General features: G+C 46.9%; 1 protein-coding gene across 2 annotated transcripts; it reads left to right on the top strand.

The window, feature by feature from the left end:
- Positions 1 to 446: 446 nt before the first annotated feature.
- Positions 447 to 5,760, top strand: ppic (peptidylprolyl isomerase C). 2 transcript variants are annotated; one of them, XM_028996614.1, is made up of 5 exons: positions 453 to 679; positions 1,817 to 1,930; positions 2,055 to 2,148; positions 2,236 to 2,420; positions 3,673 to 5,760. In XM_028996614.1, the coding sequence occupies exons 1-5, from the start codon at positions 578 to 580 to the stop codon at positions 3,799 to 3,801; spliced, it is 624 nt and encodes a 207-aa protein (XP_028852447.1). In that variant the 5' UTR covers positions 453 to 577; the 3' UTR covers positions 3,802 to 5,760. The 2 variants fall into 2 exon arrangements, with proteins under 2 accessions (XP_028852446.1, XP_028852447.1); XM_028996613.1 differs by having other exon boundaries at positions 447 to 679; positions 2,055 to 2,420.
- Positions 5,761 to 19,545: the final 13,785 nt, after the last annotated feature.

Below are 19,545 nucleotides of genomic sequence, written 5' to 3' on the forward strand. Positions count from 1 at the left end.
AACACTGCAGCGCAGCACTCGGTGCACACAGTGAAATGTGTCCTCTGTATTTAACCATCACCCTTGGTGAGCAGTGGGCAGCCATGACAGGCGCCCGGGGAGCAGTGTGTGGGGACGGTGCTTTGCTCAGTGGCACCTTGGCGGAATCTTCTGATTCTGATCGCTAGGCCACCCACTGCCCTGAAATTCTCTTAAGAATTAAATGGCATTTTTTTGCAGTTCTTTTGTCCTGCGTGTCACTGTTTGTGTTTTGGGGAGCTGGCTTGCATGCTTTTTTTTTGCCATATTTCAGCACTTTGGCCAGTTCCATCACAGCTCCAGAGGAGCTGGCCGCTGTCCTGAACACAAGCTCTTATTATTTCTTTAGTTTATTGATCAAATGATGTTCGTGCGTCTCAGACGAACTGAAATGACTCGAGTAAAAAATGCCTTTTAGAATATAACGCGGTGAGAAAAAAAGAAAAAAAAAAGTAATTCCGAAAATCCTCAGCTTACGGCGAGGGATGCGGGAGTCCGCCGCACCGGAAGTTCCGTGGTGTCACTTCCGGACCCACCACCGTCGGCAGCTGCGCTCGGGATGGAGCGGCGGGCGCTGCGGCTCGCGTTTTTATTCGCGGCGGCCTGCGTCGGCGACGTCATGGGTTCCAGGACGAGGTCCGGACCCAAAGTGACGGAAAAGGTGAGCGGCGCGTTTCATTTCTCTCTCTCTCTTCCTCTCTCTCTCTCTATCTCTCTTCCTCTCTGTCTCCCTCCCTCTCTCTCTCTCTCTCTCTCTCTCTCTCTCTATCTCCCTCTCTCTCTTCCTCTCTGTCTCCCTCCCTCTCTCTCTCTCTATCTCTCTCTCCCTCTCTGTCTCCCACTCTGTTTCTCTCTCTCCTTCTCTCTCTTCCTCTCTCTCTCTATATATCTCTCTTCCTCTCTGTCTCCCTCCCTCCCTCCCTCCCTCCCTCTCTCTCTCTCTCTCTCTCTCTCTCTCTCTCTATCTCTCTATCTCTCTCTCTGTCTCCCACTCTGTTTCTCTCTCCCTCTCTCTCTTCCTCTCTGTCTCCCTCTCTCTCTCTCTCTTTCTCTCTATATATATATATCTCTTCCTCTCTGTCCCCCCCCTCTCTCCCTCTCTGTCTCCCCACTCTGTTTTTCTCTCTCCCTCTTTCTCTTCCTCTCTGTCTCCCTCCCTCTCTCTCTCTCTCTGTCTCTCTCTCCCTCTCTGTCTCCCACTCTGTTTCTCTCTCCCTCTCGCTCTTCCTCTCTGTCTCCCCTCTCTCTCTCTCTCTTTCTCTCTATATATATATATCTCTTCCTCTCTGTCCCCCCCCCTCTCTCCCTCTCTGTCTCCCACTCTGTTTTTCTCTCTCCCTCTTTCTCTTCCCTCTCTGTCTCCCTCCCTCTCTCTCTCTCTCTGTCTCCCTCCCTCCCTCTCTGTCTCCCACTCTGTTTCTCTCTCTCCCTCTCTCTCCCTCTCTCTCCCTCTCTCTCTCTCTCTCTCTCTAAGTGAAAGTGAAGTGATTAAGGTATTAAGACAATAATATCCGGGGAGCATTGTGTGGGGACGGTGCTCAGTGGCAACCTTCCGATTACGGGGCCGCTTCTTTTACACACGTTTCTATTGAGACGAATTTTCATCCTCTGTCCTGTGTAAAAACGAATCAGAATGAAGTTTCTAGACTCAGCCGCCTCTGTAACGCGCCATTCTTCTGTGTTCTTCACCATCTTCACCTTTTCTTCGTGGTTTGGGGGGGGTATGAATGCAACGTGCTGTGAGAACGAGGACGGGACGCGCCCCCTTGACGTCTGCCTGTCTCCCGCCGCTGCGTAGGTGTTTTTCGACGTCACTGTGGCGGACCACGAGGTGGGCCGGATCGTGATCGGGCTGTTCGGGGAGGTCGTGCCACAGACCGTCCAGAACTTCGTGGCCTTGGCCACTGGAGAGGTACTGCGGCACGCATGTTGGACGCGTCTTCAGGCCTCGCGGTTACCGTATTCCGACGCCCCGTGTCCATGCTCAACTACGAAATGTCGGCTATTTGGGTTTAACTGTCGGTGTGTCTGTTCAGAAAGGGTATGGATACAAGGGCACCAAGTTCCACCGCGTCATAAAGGACTTCTTGATCCAAGGAGGGGACTTCACTTCGGGAGACGGAACAGGAGGTACGACTTCTGACATCGGTTTCATTCTGCCGCGACGTACGAAGGCTTCAGCCAGCCAGCCGGCCGGCCATGTAATGTGTTTTACAGGTCGGAGTATCTATGGCAACACGTTCCCGGACGAGAACTTCATGTTGAAGCACCTGGGCCCCGGCTGGGTCAGCATGGCAAACGCGGGGCCCGACACCAACGGCTCGCAGTTCTTCATCACCTCCGCCCGCGCACCCTGGCTGGACGGCAAGCATGTGGTCTTTGGGAAGGTTTTGGAGGGGATGGTGAGTCCACAGTTAATGCTCTTCAACGTAAATCCTATAAAAGCACCGTTTAACGTTGTTTTTTGGTGGACATACAGTACAGGCCAAAAGTTCAATGTGTTTTCTTTATTTTCATGACCATTTACGTTGGTAGATTCTCACTGAAGGCATCAAAACTATGAATGAACACATGTGGAGTTATGTACTTAACAAAAAAAGGTGAAATAGCTGAAAACACGTTTTATATTCTAGTTTCTTTGCTCTGGTTACTGCTTTGCACACTCTTGGCATTCTCTCGATGAGCTTCAAGAGGTCGTCACCTGAAATGGTTCTCCAACAGTCTTGAAGGAGTTCCCAGAGGTGTTTAGCACTTGTTGGTCCAGCTCACCCCAAACCATCTGGACTGGGTTCAGGTCCGGTGACTGTGGAGGTCAGGTCTCCACTTTTTGTTAAGTACGTAACTCCACATGTGTTCATTCATAGTGTTGATGCCTTCAGTGAGAATCTACCAACGTAAATGGTCATGAAGATAAAGAACACGTGTTGAATGAGAAGGTGTCCAAACGGTTGGCCTGTGCTGTTAATACTTTGTGTTTTCAATTTTAGTGTCAGCACAGTGCTTCAGTAGTCCAGTAAACAAACTTATACTTGTTGAAACTTTATTTTAGGGCTCCTGATAAAGTCTGAAGTTAAGTCTTAAGACTAAATGTTGTTATAATATTTAAAACTAATAGAAAAACAAGTGCGGGAAGGAGTTCAAAAAGTTTCAGTGAGCAGATGAAGAGCCAGCCAATCAAATTCATTTATGCAAATTTCCTGAATGTGAATGCACTGACCAATTATTCAGGTTCATTGTGAGTTTAAGAGGCTATTCTGTCACTAAGAAATAGGGCTGAATGATTTTAAGAAAAATATTGATTTATTATCACGATTGCGATTTGATTTGCGTTTTTGTTGCACAGTCGGTTCAGTATGCACTATTCATAGGCGTCAACGACAGAGCAGAGTCCGCGGTTGGAAAAATACTCGCAGATTTGGTTAAAATTCGACAAGACATGCCCACCACCAAGCATCGAATGTACAGTTAACAAAAACACAGCTCAGCTGATGCTCCCGTTCGTTTATTGTAGCATGTTTGATATTAATGCTTTAATGTACGTTTAAAAAAAAAAAACAACTTCATGAACTTCATCCATCAAGAAGTTTATTGTTCAGATATTGCAGTGTTTGTAAAGTGTTTGTATAACACAGTGAATATTTTATGTGCTTTTAGCCTGTAGTTCACACCATTGAGCTCCAGGACACAAACGACCGGAACCTTCCGTACACGGAGTGTGTGATCGTGAACAGCGGGAGGATTGAAGTCAAAGAGCCCTTTGCCGTTGAAGTGGAGGGCTGGTAATTTGGAATATTCGTCAAAGTAGCATGCGACCAGGCAGTATTCCTGTACCAGTTTACAGGCTCGGTTTCAGTAGTCTAGAAATAGAGAAGTAGAGGGGGGATTTGAGGAATCGATTAAAAAAAACTGTATGTTCTAGAAATTGTTACGACAAATCTCATGAAATGAACATCTCTTTTCAAAAACGGTTTAGTTTTTCCTTACACCAGCTACCTAAATAGCCAAATCATAGCATTTAAGTGCCAACAGATTTTGCAAGTTTACACACGAATGCACTTCTGAATATCACAAACAGATCAACATATTTAGTTCATCTGCGCTCGATCATTATTCGCCATTTACGCTGGATAAGTCGAGGTATATAAGTTGGGCGGGCATGCAGAGCAGCGCGTAGAACTTGGAAACATATTGTACAGACATGGTTAGGCTTGTAGCCATGGGTAACCTACACATATCATACAAAACCATCAGTGGCATTTATTTATGCATTCATGCAGCGTAATTAATAACATGCATGATAGTCAATACATATTTTAAACGACATTTTAAGCACTGGAATTGGTTCGTGTTTTTGTTGTGCAGCTAATGGCAGAAAGTTGGGTGGATTTCCCACAGCTCGTAGTAACCACTAGTGCATCTTGGCCATGAGATGTGTTCAAGACTCCGCAGTTGTTTTATATTACAGGCAGATTGTAATTGTTCACATTTCAAGGGCTGGTTTGGGACAAAAGCTTGGCCTTTTGTGTCATGCAAAAGAATTGTGTCACCAGCGTCCGTTGAATCTTGTTGGTCTATGAAAGATTATGCATTTCTGGGGCCGGTTTGGAGGAGCGTTGGAATCTGGACTGAAAAGCTGTTGTGCTGCTGTCAATAAATGCAGCCCTCGAAGTTAAATTGGGAAATCCACCCCTACGTGGTTCAGATGGAAAGACATATAATAGCACCTGAACCTGAGCAGTCAGGCTCTGAAAACACCAAAACATTTGACAGAAAATATAGTAATATTTTGATTTATGAAGGCTTGAGAAATGCATCATCCCTATTTTAAGACGTAAAATGCCAGTGGTTCAAGCACCTTGCAGCTGCCTGCAGATTTATCTGATAATGTGCTATATCTCATGACAATACATCAAACCCTTCGTTCTGTCTAATAAGAATTGCCAAATTAATTTCAACGCTTGCACTAGCAATGCAGCACTTTATTGATTTTCCAACAAAACTGTGCGTCCACTTCGTATATAAGAAATACGTGTGAAGTTATAACTTCAGTGCCAATCGAGGAGGGAGGAGACAGTTGATAAATCTCCTTATTTATTACTGAATACATTATTACCTGAATATAAGACAAAAAATGTTTTTTATGAAATTGTTTTACCTATAGTACATTTAAAAGTGCGCAAATATCATGTCAAGTATGTCTTCTGGACTTGGTTAGAGGGGAAGATCTTCGGAACTGCCCACCCTTTCAACCCCGAGCTAGAAATTATTCCCCATAGAAAAACGTTAATGAAGTTTTTTCCACATAAAGTACGAAAAGGAAAAGCCATGATGATTGACACGTACCTTCACACGCATTGATTGGAAAAATCTGCCGAATCCGTAAATGCATATTTCCTACATTATACTGTAGTGAATCAGACCTATGCAAGGCTACTCTGAACGCATCTTCTGCACTGCCAACGTTCGCCCAACATGCTGTGTCCAGGCAGGGTACTCGAAGAATATTTATTAATCTGACACCCCCGAAAACGAATTACTTCACAGAGGGACACTGTTCAATGCAGTTTGTGTTTCAAAATGTTATGTGTGGCATCAGAGAAAGTTCGCCTAATAACCTAGTCTAATCATTTACTGTACTTTACTGTACTTTTTATTAATTTTTCTTTGAACAGTATACCTTCATGAAATGGAATTGTCTTGTACTTGTTTGTCACTGAAAATAAATATTTCATCTCCACATTTCATAATGGTGCCGTTTTCTTTTAAGAATCTGAATGATCTGAATGTTCCAGTTTCGCCTCTTTACACACACCATGAATTCAGAAGGTGGAGATGTACATCCATCTTTTTCCCCACACAATGCTTTTTATCGTGATTTTTACAGTGATTATGATCAGAAGGCAGCTTGGTATTGACATATTTACTTATTGCCCCCGTGGTGAAAACCTCAGCGTGGCAGAATCCTCTCATACAATAATAAAAAAAAAATGTTGAACGGCAAACCAGTCAACAGTTTATACCGACACGACAAAAGTACCTGGGTTGTACCCGACTTCTTTGGTCATCTAGTCTGGTTTCAAGTCCAGTGTTTGTTATGACCTTTGACCCCAGCATCGCCACGGTCACTGGGGCAGTGGTGGAACCAAACTCGGAACCGGAAAGTTGTGGGTTCAAATCCGGAAACGGCTGTTGAGATCGCTGGGGTTTTTATTTCTCCCTGCAACTCGGGCCTCGATGGCGGGGACTGGACAAAATCATGGTGGTCAGTGGTCAGTGGGGCATAGGGGAAGATTCAGGAAAGTCCTGATTCTAGGAGCTGTGTATATGGTGTCACTATTAGGGCGGGCGATATTAACTCAGTAATGATTGGAAATGAAAGCGTTCTATTGCACTGCGGCCGGAAAACACGCCAAGGCTGCACGTTCTTAATCTTCAACCTTTGTGGCAGAACAATAGATTGGAGCGAGGACGTCTTGATGGAAATTCAATGATTACCAACATTAGTCAACCAACTCTGAAATCTGGCCGTGAAAAACACCCCCTGGTGATTCAGCGAACAATTCCTGAGCTAATGAGCTGCCGCTTGATTCGTTCGGCGAACAAATAATTTGAGTTGATGGCATATTTGTTGATTGAATGTTAAAGACGTGAAAAGGTCGTCATGTTCTACAATTAATCTCATTTATTACAGGTATTGGTGTGGGACCGTGAGCTGCGATTACACGTTTAGAGCCTCACCGTGCAAATTTGCATGTTAATATTCTGTTTAAACACACCGTGGACGTTTTGTTTTATTCGTTTGCAGTTTCCCATCTCTATGTAAACTGATTTAGAATTTATTTGTGCTCATTATTATCATTATTGTTCCTCGAATATGACTAAATTGCCATTTTTCCTATAATACTCTACTGCAATGTTAACCGATCTTTGTATGTGACTCTTACAGAATCGATTTTTTATATTTTGTGTGTTGTATTTATTTATTTATTTATGGCTGTCGTCTTTCTCTTGTTTAAAGTCAATAAAAATATCTTTTAGAAAAGATATTATCTGTGCTTTTCGGTCACATTGCTAAATGAATAGTACATAATACAAATGACGGTAGAAAATCTTACTGCAAAGCTGGTTGTTGAAGTGTAAGTGTGATGTAAGTGTGAAAGTTTCTGTTTCATTTCTTGCTTTCTTTGCTGCGTTATTCCCAGCTACTTGTTTGTTTTTCTGAAACGTGTCAGTATATCTAAAAATTTGAAAAAGCGTTTTTGGTCAACGTATCTGAGGGCGGCCTGTATAAAGCGCCTGGGCAACACCGACTCGCTCCACGTCCGAGACGTGTGAGATTAGCCCGCCGCTCGCCGCGGCCGCCGTGCTGCGGGAGAGGATCAATGCGGCAGCCTGCCGGCGCAGGACGGGATGGAGATGACAGGCTTCATTACCGGCGGCCCGCGCCAGAGTGGACGGCTCCCCCAGGACGGGCAGCGCGGCATGATGGGACAGAGCGCTGGAAAAGGTCAAGAACAGACAAATCAGCCTGGCAGCAGCCCTCTTAAACTGCCACTGATACAGCCGGCCGGCCGGCCGCGGTGGGGTCTGGCTGTAGTCTGCGAGTGTGTGTGTGTGTGTGTGTGTGTGTGTGTAAGACAGTGGCTGCCATCCCCTACACTGAAACTTCTAGAAATTTAGACTTGGCTAATAAAATCTCCGAGATTCCACTCTGGGCCACTTCTGATTGGGCCGTGTAGCGTTTGCACCTCCGTTACGGCTATAACTGTGCCGACGGTGGCCCGGCGTAAAACCCCTCTTCTGCAATTCCCGCTTCGCGTTGCCAAAGCTCGCTCTCTCTGTGCCTCGAGTGTGTTCGTCCTCAACGATCCCCCCTCAGATCTCCGCCCGCTTTCCGCCGTATCGACGTCCCCGTAATGACGGTGTCTAACCCTGTTATACTTTGACAATTATCACCAACTTCTCCCCGGCCCACCAGGCCTTCACAATTAGACTCGGCATTATCATATTGACATTTCTGACGCGCCGGACAGCGCGGCGGTTTCATGGCAAGAGGAGTTCGGCTCGCGGCGCATATTGACGTGGAGTTTTTCCTCATCCGTTAAAGGCTGTTTTTTATTTTATTTTTTTTTTATGTAGAGTCCCGCATGTGCTGTTCGGAGGGCCGTGGATCTATTAAAAATTCGAAATTGGCAGCAATTCTACCAATTCTACTATGGCGTGGGAAAGAGGCTCAGGCCGCGATGGCGCCCCGTTCGCCGTGACCGGAGTGAGGTCGTGCCTCTGAACCGAATTGTCGGTCCGCGCCACACTTGCGGCGGGAAGTGCGAGTGCAACCACCAGCCAATCAAGTGCGTTTATGCAATTTTCTCAAGCGCTGAAGGCTCATTGGGAGTCGAGTGGGGCAAGAACCGGCGATTCGTTGCCACGCCCGTGCTCCCACCGTTGTTGCACCATTGTCAGGACATTCTCCGGACATTCTGCAGAAGGAACTTCTCCGTTGCGTTGATCAGTCGTACGCCGAAGGTCAGCCGCTGCACAGATGGCTACAGGATACGCCAGAGGATCCATTTTTTAAAATAGAAAAGCGGTCTGCTGTGGAGATCCTTCCTTGTTGGAGTGAATTCGTATTTGGAAAGATTTGCAACCATACCAAATTAGGCAGCCATTTTATTTCACGTTCTAAATACCGCCAACGTTCGTTTTTAACTTTCGCATTTAGAAAAAAAAACAGTGGAAAGCGAAGGGGAAGAAGAAGCATTAGGTCCTGGTGGACGGCATCGATCGTCCTTCTCGCTCTGCGGCCCTACCCACCAGCGCATCACCGATTGTCAAGGTTTTTTTTTTTTTTTTTTTTTTTCTCCTCCTGCCGGCCACTTAAAACATGGTCCCAAATTTACAAAAGGGACTTGTTCTCCTCTGACCCCAGGCAGCCAGCATCACTCAGAGGAAAACATTGTGAGAATATCAGAGGGAAGCCGCTCTGGACAGGGGGAGAAGGCATAAACAGCGTAATGATTTCCCCCGGGTCCCCGCCGAGGAGCCGTGTCACCCAAAGCGCCATAAATGGTGACATATCCTCTATTTAGGATGCTGGGAAATCGAACGCTGACATTCCTTTTAGGCCCGGGCCTCCTCATCAGCCAATTACCGCGCCGAGTGTGGACGGGCGAGCCGCTAACCTTCCGAGATCACGAGGGTGCGCTCTGCCAGAACGGCCCCAAACTGCGCACCCCTCAGGGCGCCGCGGCCCCCCGCAGCTATTTATAAACCAGCCAGAGAGTCCTCGCAGCGGCTTCCCATCAGGCCTTTGTTGCCATCCTGCCATCCACAATAGACACTCCTGCAGCCTTTCCTCTCTTCCCTCCACTTCTCCTCTGAATAGACAACAGCCAGGCGGCCTTCGCTTAACGAGTAACCGCGAAACGCGCTCAAATAGCGCGCTAGACGGCCGATGACAGAGTCCTGCCACGAGGGACTCTACCAAGTGACCTCCGAGTAGGGGAGTATGTACTACTGTGTGACCTACGAGTGGGGGAGTAGGTACAACTTGATTGACCTCTGAGTTGGGGAGTAGGTACTACTTGATTGACCTCTGAGTTGGGGAGTAGGTACTACTTGACTGACCTCCGAGTAGGGGAGTAGGTACTACTGAGTGACCTCCGATTAAGGGAGTAGGTACTACTGAGTGACCTCCGAGTAGGGGAGTATGCACTACTGAGTGACCTACGAGTGGGGGAGTAGGTACTACTTGATTGACCTCTGAGTTGGGGAGTAGGTACTACTTGATTGACCTCTGAGTAGGGGAGTAGGTACTACTTGATTGACCTCTGAGTTGGGGAGTAGGTACTACTTGATTGACCTCTGAGTTGGGGAGTATGTACTACTGAGTGACCTACGAGTGGGGGAGTAGGTACTACTTGATTGACCTCTGAGTTGGGGAGTAGGTACTACTTGACTGACCTCTGAGTAGGGGAGTAGGTACTACTGAGTGACCTCCGATTAAGGGAGTAGGTACTACTGAGTGACCTCCGAGTAGGGGAGTATGCACTACTGAGTGACCTACGAGTGGGGGAGTAGGTACTACTTGATTGACCTCTGAGTTGGGGAGTAGGTACTACTTGATTGACCTCTGAGTAGGGGAGTAGGTACTACTTGATTGACCTCTGAGTTGGGGAGTAGGTACTACTTGATTGACCTCTGAGTTGGGGAGTAGGTACTACTTGATTGACCTCTGAGTTGGGGAGTAGGTACTACTTGATTGCCTCTGAGTAGGGGAGTAGGTACTACTGAGTGACCTCCGATTAAGGGAGTAGGTACTACTGAGTGACCTCTGAGTAGGGGAGTAGGTACTACTGAGTGACCTCTGAGTAGGGGAGTAGGTACTACTTGATTGACCTCTGAGTTGGGGAGTAGGTACTACTTGATTGACCTCTGAGTTGGGGAGTAGGTACTACTTGATTGCCTCTGAGTAGGGGAGTAGGTACTACTGAGTGACCTCCGATTAAGGGAGTAGGTACTACTGAGTGACCTCTGAGTAGGTGAGTAGGTACTACTGAGTGACGTCTGAGTAGGGGAGTAGGTACTAATGAGTATAATGAGTGTATGTTCTGTGTTTTAAAACTGGAACACCGCAGAAAGAAATTTCCACAATAGCGCTCACGTTGTTGGATTATTTGTGAAACCTTCACAGCCACCCTCAAGATGTATTTCCACATAAATATGTCGAAATAAACTGTAGAAATCACCTTTATTATTTTAATGGTAATTGAAGAATTAACTGTATGTTTATTTTCCTCTTATTCTTGTAAAGAAATGAGTTGTTTTATGAATGTGCAACAACACAAACCTCAGTACCACAAAGCCGTGTTTTACTGGTAACACCGGACAGAGGGGGGAGATAAACTGCAAACCGGACGCCGGTGAAGCTCTCATGGGCTCCGCCGAGATTCCGCTTGTTCTGCCCCGCAAGACAAATGGGAGGGAAAAGTTTCACTTGCAGAAAATGAGAACAGATCGCCTCGGCCACTCGACACTCCCCGAGACCTCGGGCCGGATCCCAGCTGATGTCCCCCCCCCCGGCTCGGGCGCTCCGGCGGCGCAGCCGCAGTCCTTACGCGGGGCTGGAGAGCCCTTCCCCGCGTTTTGTCTCGCCGAGGCCCGGGCTGCGAGCGCCGTGCGCGCCGGGCCCTCGCATTCCCTCTGAAACTAATTAGCGGTGAAGGCCAGAACGGGGGAGGAGACGCCGAGGGAGGAGGAGTAGGAGGGGGGGGGGGGGCACCATCCCTTTTTTATTCTCTCTCTCGTTTCGGAGAAGAGCGCTCAGCCCCGGAACAATGGCCACTGGACGGTGGCGGACGACCCCGGCCTCTTTATTGGCCCATAACTCCGCCATGATTTCTGTTCGCTCGCTCCTCTCGACTCACCAAGAAACATAATTTTTTTTTTTTTGACACCTTTGCGAAATTTGAAGAAAACTAAAAAATAATAACACTTTTTCTGCTAATTGCATCGAAATCGTATGTACTGACAGTGTAATGAACGATTGTGACGTTATCTCTTTCCTTCCCCTCTTGTTTTTTGGGAGGCCTAAATTGGAGGGACCCAAAAAAAAAAAAAAAAAAAAAAATCAATTCCCCTCTCCGCGCCTCACCCCTTTGTTCTTCGGGAAAGAACGCGCGGGACGAGGGGAAGAGCCGGGTCCTCGGCCCCCTCGCTGGCCCGCGGGCCTCGGATCGATGGCAGCTGAATGCCATCTGCTTGGGCCGGCAGCCCGCCACCTGAAGCCGGCGCCATGCATCTTCTCCTTATTGAAAGGTTATTTTTATGCGAGTAAACAATTCGTCCTCCTGGCCGCGCGCTCTTTGCTCGTTTGCCGCGACCGGTCGATACGATATGCAAAACGGGGGCGTGGGGGAAGGGGGGGGGGGCATTGAATCCTAAGAGTGAACCTGAAGACCAGGTGACGGGAAGTCAATGGACCCTGGATGCTAAAACTCTGACGTATGCTCTGCCTGGTTTATGGGCCCGTATTATGTATTAATTAAATGAAAAATCTCTCTAAATTGCTCTCAAAGAACATTCAACGGAGGAAAATTCTTCTTTGTAAGATCTTCACACATTCACGTTGCTCAAAAGAGGAGTGAGTGGAAAAAAAGTTGAGATTTGCCACTGAGTATAAGACGACCCCGAATGTACGACCCCCTTTTTTAAATATTCATATTCGGCGCCACCTATTGGCGCCGCTTCTTTTGTCCAGACGGTGAACGTAAGACAACACACGCTCAGCGGGCCTTTAAACTGTTAAATCGCGCATCTTGAAGGAATGACTGATAATTATCTCAGCACGCTCTGCAGTGAAGGTGACAATGGAGGCACTTACCGTCACTTGGCTCGTTTCGGAGACAAAAGTTTGACATAAAAAAAAAAAAAACTTTGCAAGCACACAGGGTGGTAGTAGCCTAGCGGGTAACACACTTGCCTATGAACCAGAAGACCCGGGTTCGAATCCCACTTACTACCATTGTGTCCCTGAGCAAGACACTTAACCCTGAGTGTCTCCAGGGGGGGACTGTCCCCCCATTTACGCCAATTTCCCAAACGCGAACGTTTTGGCCAATCGGCTGGGTTTATAGCAAGCGAAGTGAAAGCGACGACGGTTTCTGTCATTGTGATAAACAGCGAGCACAGCACACGGCGACACAGCGAAATGTGTCCTCTGCATTTAACCGTCACCCTTGGCGAGCGGTGGGCAGCCATGACGGGCGCCCGGGGTGCAGCGTGGGGGGACGGCGCTTTGCTCAGTGGCACCTCGGTGGCACGTTGGCGGTTCGGGACCACAGCTGCCACGTGGCCGTGTTGTTGTGAGAAAGACACAACAATCGGTTGGTGCTCTTTTGCCGTCTGTTTGGCAGACACGCCCAGCCTCGAGAGTTGATGCGACACACGTGAAAATGTGCACAAGAAATGTATTTAAAATATTAAGGTATTTTATGAAATACTTATCTTCTCATGTCTAACTTGTCTGATTGTCCAGCATGTTATTGAGATACACGAACCGTTACTATGGTGTCATCTGAATGTCACACCTTGGTTTCCCGATCGTAAAATATGACTTTCTTTGGCCGCCCATGTGCTCACAAAATGTAATAAACGTATTTCCGACAGCAACAAATGTGCAAGTTAGAGACAAAACTGATCCGATTTGGTTGGTTGGTGTTGGGTGGGCTGCCTGCATCAGGAGGAGGGGGGTCTGGGAGGCCTTGCCATTTGGGGGCATCATGGCGGTGATGGCGGCTGACTGACCCAGCCCCCACGGGCTTCGGGGGGGGGGCGGATCTTTCCAGCACCACGCTCGGCCGGTCACGGCGAACCTGTTACAGCTCCGACGAGGGAGGGGGGGGGCGTTTTTTTTGGCCGGTTTGCTCGCCTCTTATTAGATTTTTCCACTGCACGGCCATTAGTGATAAATGTACTGGTGTGTTCACTGTCAAGTTAATCAATGCTGCCAAACTTTTGTTGACCTAATAGCAATCTATAAAAGCAAGGCTGCCATGCCCCCCCCCCCCCACCACCACCACCCCCACCACTCTCTCTCTCTCTCTTTTAAATCCCCTCCCCTATCCTATGACAACTCTCTCCACCGCGGGGGCCGCGGCTTGTCGGAATCTTCTTCAAAGACTCCGGGCCGTCTTGGGGGGGGTGGGAAGCGCTGTCTAACAAATTGAAATACTGTCTTTAAAAGCGGGCAATTGCTGTGACGCCTTGGCTGTCAAAGAAATTGTTTAAAAACCAGAGTCACTCAAATAGATCCAGTTTGATGGTTAAAACACTGGCAAATCGATAACTTCACAGATGATAGAATGTTGTCAGGAGGAAGAAAAAAAAAAGGGAGGGGGGGGGGGGGCGGGGCGCAAGGCTTTCTTGACAACAAACCCCCTTATTTCCAACAGCTGTAGCCAGCGGCGGCGGGATGAAAGGGAGGAGAGGAGAGCGGGAGAGAAAGCCGGGGAGAAATAAGACCTTCGCCTTCAAATGTATGGCACTGTCATCCGGCCACCACGGTGCAGTCCTCCAAAACAAATCACTACCACACTCTTTCAAAAGCAATTATGGCCTTATGAAATATGAATTTCCATCGATTTCTCTCCCCGCGCCCTTTTTCTTAGTCATTTACTTCCGTGTATGAAATACTCCCTGTATAAATTATGAAGGAGGGCTCACATTATTTTTGCGCATTGTTTTTTTTTTTTTTTTTTATTTAAAATGTTTTTTTTTGTTGTTTTTTTTTAGAGAATTCCGGGGGCAGATATACAATCTTGGGCCAATCAGAGATCCTTCATTGTGCCGCAGCTGTAGTTGGGCCCTCTGTGGCCCTGAACTGGCAACCGAGAGGGTTCACTGATGAGGGAGCGCTGGAAAAGCACAATTACAGTGGAGGAGAGAGAGAGAGAGGGAGAGAGAGAGAGAGGGATGGGGCGAGCGCCGACCGCCATAACCTGGCAAGAGAGTACTGATTAACCTTTTTCATGTGCGTGACAAATGAATTGCATCAACAGGGTGTGAAAGCATTTATCAATGCCTGTCTGCACTTAGGTCCCCGTTCAGGCCAAGAAAAATAACAACTTTCCACTAATAAAGCAAAGTGGCACGCTGCAACACATTACACAGTCCCCAATCTCCCAGTCGTCCAGCATCAATCTTCCACAATCCACCGGCTCGTCTCTCTAATAATAAATAAAGCGTGCAAAAAAATCGCCTTTCTGTTAGCACTGGTACTATTGTAATACTATTATTATTAATAACACTACTTGTCACAACGGCAATAAAGATATTCTGAATTTCCGGACTGTTTATATAAAATCATATTTTTGCTTGCTTTGGACAATTTGTACTTTTTAGATACTTCATTTCATTGGTTTTGGCGCGAAAGTGACAGAAACGGCCGTGCGCCATTACTACTCTTTTAAAGAGGCTTAATGAGACGCCGAGCGTACAAATAACCGGCCGGCGCAGAGGCACTAAAGGTCAGTTATCTGACAGGTACAGTGGCATTTGCATTTTAGCATGCGTTTTATCGAGCCCCGGGGTACCAGCACCCTGACGGCCTGCCGTTAATGCGTTTTAGCCGGTGATGTGTTCACTCAGCACAAGCCGCGGCGGTCAATTAACAGCCCTGCTAATTGCACCCCCCCTCTCTCATTCCACACAGGCGCCTATTATTACAAGATTTACAAATTAAGAACAATCGGACGGGCCGTTTAATTTAGACCCCGTAATGAGGATTTAGAAGTGGCGGGCGCGGCAAATGATGATGCAACTTGTACCCGAACAATGCGCCGGGGCCTCATCAATTTGCTTTTACTCTCAGCGCTCGGTCCCCGGGTGTTTTCACGAGGGTGAAGGTAATGACCCTAAACTGTTAACAAGAACAAAGCTCCCTCTCTCGCCCGCTTGTCCACACACATCTCTTAAAATAAACCGAATCAAGCACACGAAGGAATTATTTTTCTTTATTAAGTGACCCGGGCCCCGCGGGACGCGGAACAAAGCGAACAATTAATCTTTTCCACTCGGTTTCTGTTGGTGCTGCCCAGTCCTGCGGAGATCACCGAGGGCCCCGGACTGGAGTAATTAGGTTCGGCCCGGGGAATAAATGGGCTTCGGCGAGTTGCCTGAATTCTGCAGAGATTTTCCATCCGGCATTGACACCAGCAACACCCCATGCAACCATCAGCCTGAAGCCCACACACACACACACAAAGGCCCTGTCCACAAAACAATACAATGCATAATCAGAAGGGTAATACATGCATGGGGCATTAAAAGTGGTGAGAGAGAGAGAAAAAAAACATAATTGCAAACAGTTAACAAAGTGTTTAATCAAATTAGACACAGAGGCAGCTAAGCAGCAAAAACGGTTTTCCCTGGTAACCACCCCATCAATAAAGCGGTTAATTCTGCTACCTATTATAATAATAAGGACCAAATGTCTCATGCAGATTTCATGAATACGGTTTATAGATACGGTCAGATTATTTTTCTTAGTCATAAAACAACAAAAGTTATTTTTACGCGAGAGGATGTATCGAGAAAAAAAGTTGTGATTTGGCGAGACTGAAAAAAAACATAAGTGTATCTCCTTTGTATGGATCTCATGTAAAAACGTATAGATTCCATTCTATGGATTTCAATAAATCAATTTAGTTGGTTTAGTTTACAGGAATTGGCCATTCATCTGTAACCCCTGTCCAAATTCAATAAAAACTTACCAACAATAGCAGTAAAGGTAGAAAATCTGGAGTGCCGTGAATTGAACAGGAAAAGGATTTAAAAATCTATTTTAGAAATTAATATGTAGTCAAGATGAGTCTATGAATAATTTTTATTACACATTTAGTCAAGGGGATGGAGGAAATGGAGACGATTTATCTGCTGGGGCGACACCTAACGGGAGCAGCCCGAAAGCAGAATATTTAATCAAGTGTATGCATGAAAGTACACATTTTTTTGGAGAACATCATGCAACAACCAGGAGACCCAGGATCTGACCAGGACCTTCCAAGACCCCCGGTGCCTCCAGCCTGGTGTCGACAGGTCGCCACAGTGTCCAGCTTCCCAGCCCTCTGACAAATAACAGTGCACTCTCCACTGTCCTACATTCCAGGAGCCGGCTCCTAAAAACCTGTGGACTCCTGAGAGAAGGAAGAAGAGAAAGAGTGGGAGAGAGGGAGCAGGCCCATGATAGAAGCAGTGATGGATTTCAGTTATTAGCAGATCAAAAAGATGGATGGTGCAGTGCTCCGCCCAATCAACATCATCATCTAGATCTATTTAAAGATAGTGTGTGTGCTAATCAACTTATTTAAGCTGGTGATAATATCAGGCCCAGAATAATCTTCTGCCCGGCACCTCATCCCCTCATGATCGATAAAATCGCTTGAGTCCAAGCAAACGGAGGTAAGTAATTACTATCCCGGTCATTAATATTATTTAACACTCTTCTCCGCCGACTTAATGAAGAAGAAAAACTGTAGGCCATCCTGAAGTGCTGCGGGTTACGAGTACGCCACCGCGAGACGTATTTACACGAACAACTGTCCAGGTTCAGTGGCAGTGAAAAGGTTTTAGTGGGACTGACATAAAAAGAACAAGTTCTTGTAGTGGTAAACTTGAACTAGTGCTAAAATGATGAAACCAATTAAGCTGCTTTTCTCAAAACCACTTAGCTGGTTGGTAATACTCATACCTGGATCTGTTAAAAATCTGAATTAAAATGTGTCAAAATATGTCATGTCTGAATTAAATGGTTCTTAACCAGCAAATAAAATGATGTCCCCACAACATCCCCTAAAGTTCGGCTCTAAAGGTTCATTAAGTGAAAGTGAAGTGATTGTCACTTGTTATGCACAGCACACGGTGCACACAGTGAAATTTACCCTCTGCATTTATCCCATCACCCTTGGTGAGCAGTGGGCAGCCATGACAGGCGCCCGGGGAGCAGTGTGTGGGGGCGGAGCTTTTGCTCAGGGGCACCTTGGCGGATCGGGATTCGAACCGGCAACCTTCCGATTACGGGGCCGCATCCTTAACCGCTAGGCCGACACTGCCCCGTAGATGTCAGTGTGTAAGATTGCCTGGCCAGTTTTGGCCATTCTCAAAGAAAATGGCTCTGCCAGAAATCAGCAATAAAATCAGTCATAAGATGCCATATCTGGGAGAAATTGGGTCCTAACCCTGGAAATAAGATAATGTCCCCACAAGTCCCACAAGGCTGCTCTCCAAATGTTCAATTGCAGTTGCATTTCCACCCCAGTATTGGCAATTCTCAAAACTTGCATTCTGGCTCCAGAAACCAGCTATAGAATGAATCACGCAATGCCGTACCTTTTTAGCCCATTCTTTGGCTTTGAGAATGCTAAGGTGTGCACAGTAAAGGCAAGTGATGGTGCCCTTTTGAGAAATGAAGATATCTGGGTTCGCACATCTTCCCTCAAGTTCTAAATGTCAATGTGTACGACTCCCCTTCCATCCCAGGGACATTATTCTTGGAACGTCCAGAGCAGGTTCTAGGAACACAGCAGAAATGTTGCAGGAAGTTAAAGCCAAGTTCTCAGTACAATCGCAGTGATGTGGATTTTGACATTTAATTTTTTTGATCCATCAGTGTTCCCATTTTACCTTTATAGCAGGAACAAAATTGGGGGGTTCGAAAGATGTCTTTTAACTATAAAAATTCCACATAAGAAACAAAACAACTCTCGTTCAGAACAGTGCACACAGACCAGACAAGAACCTTTTGCAGAGTAGAGCATTGCAAAAATTCAGGAAAGTTTGGCGTGATGTCCCCTGTTTACGTCAGAGCACCTAGGACCATTTTTAAGGCTCCGACTTTGACAAGAAGGTTTATGCCAGGTCCCTCTTTCTCGGCTCCGTTGACACAGTGTCAAAACCAGAGATTTAGACAACAGACATTCCCTTGCTGCTACGAACACAGGTAAAACATGAAGTAGGCTTCTGTCACCTCGCAGGTCCTGACAAGATCAATAGTGGCATCTTTTCCTAGCAATTTTTGACAGCTGAATTTCCAGCCATTAGCCCACTTTTCATAATGCCTCTTGCACAATGTCCTTCTAAGCAGCCTGCAAACTACACAAGCAATCAGGATCAGAATCATTACTGTCGCCAGCAGCGTCCCTTTGCGTCCCTTTAGTAATGGTTTAGAAAATCCTATATGCCATTGGCTTGTAAGGTAGCTAATAGCGCTGCAGTAAAATATTATAAAATCCATGTGGTTTTACACTTTTTTCCGAGACACAAAGTGCTTGCGGTCATCATTTTCAGCTCAGCTGAGCCTTTTATTCTCTCAGCGTCGGGAAGAAAAATAACCAGCTGCCGTCGGCCATGTTCCCTTAAAAAACAGATCTGCAGCCTATTTACAGAGAGGCCGTACCGCATATAAAATGTAAACATACTTATTCATCCCACTATTTTCCAGTTTGACTACGGCGCGGTATTTTGGACAGGCGCTGCGGCCCGGTTGACAGTCATTAACAATGGCTGGGGCCCGAATGAAGACAAACTGGAGACAAGCCTACTTTTCCAGTAGGGCTAACTGGCTCACAAGATAAATGCCAGGAGGGTGACCCCTCAGCCCATGATGAACGGCCCCTTGCGCTCCACCAAACCGCCCTCCTCCCCGCCTCCCCCGCGGCCTGACCACGGACGGGAGAGGCTGGGGGACGCAGCGCTCCGCTTCCCTGGCTTTCCTGGGCCGCATCCCCTCAGGTGCGGGACGCGGGGAGAGGACGCCGTGGACAAGAAGAGCGCAATCCCAGCCCCCTTTCTCCAAAAAAAAATGACATGCTCCGAGGAATCGGGGAGGAGTTCATCCATCCAGACAGAGAAAATTAGAGAGGAAGAGAGGAAAGGATAGGAAGCCAAAGACGGAGAGTTCCTGTCCTGTGCAATGAAATGAACTCGGTTTTTTGGTGATGCTTCAGCTGTGGTCCATTCTTTTGTCCCTGG

This window comes from Denticeps clupeoides, chromosome 11 (assembly GCF_900700375.1).
Source record: "Denticeps clupeoides chromosome 11, fDenClu1.1, whole genome shotgun sequence".
NCBI classification, from domain to species: Eukaryota; Metazoa; Chordata; class Actinopteri; order Clupeiformes; family Denticipitidae; genus Denticeps; species Denticeps clupeoides.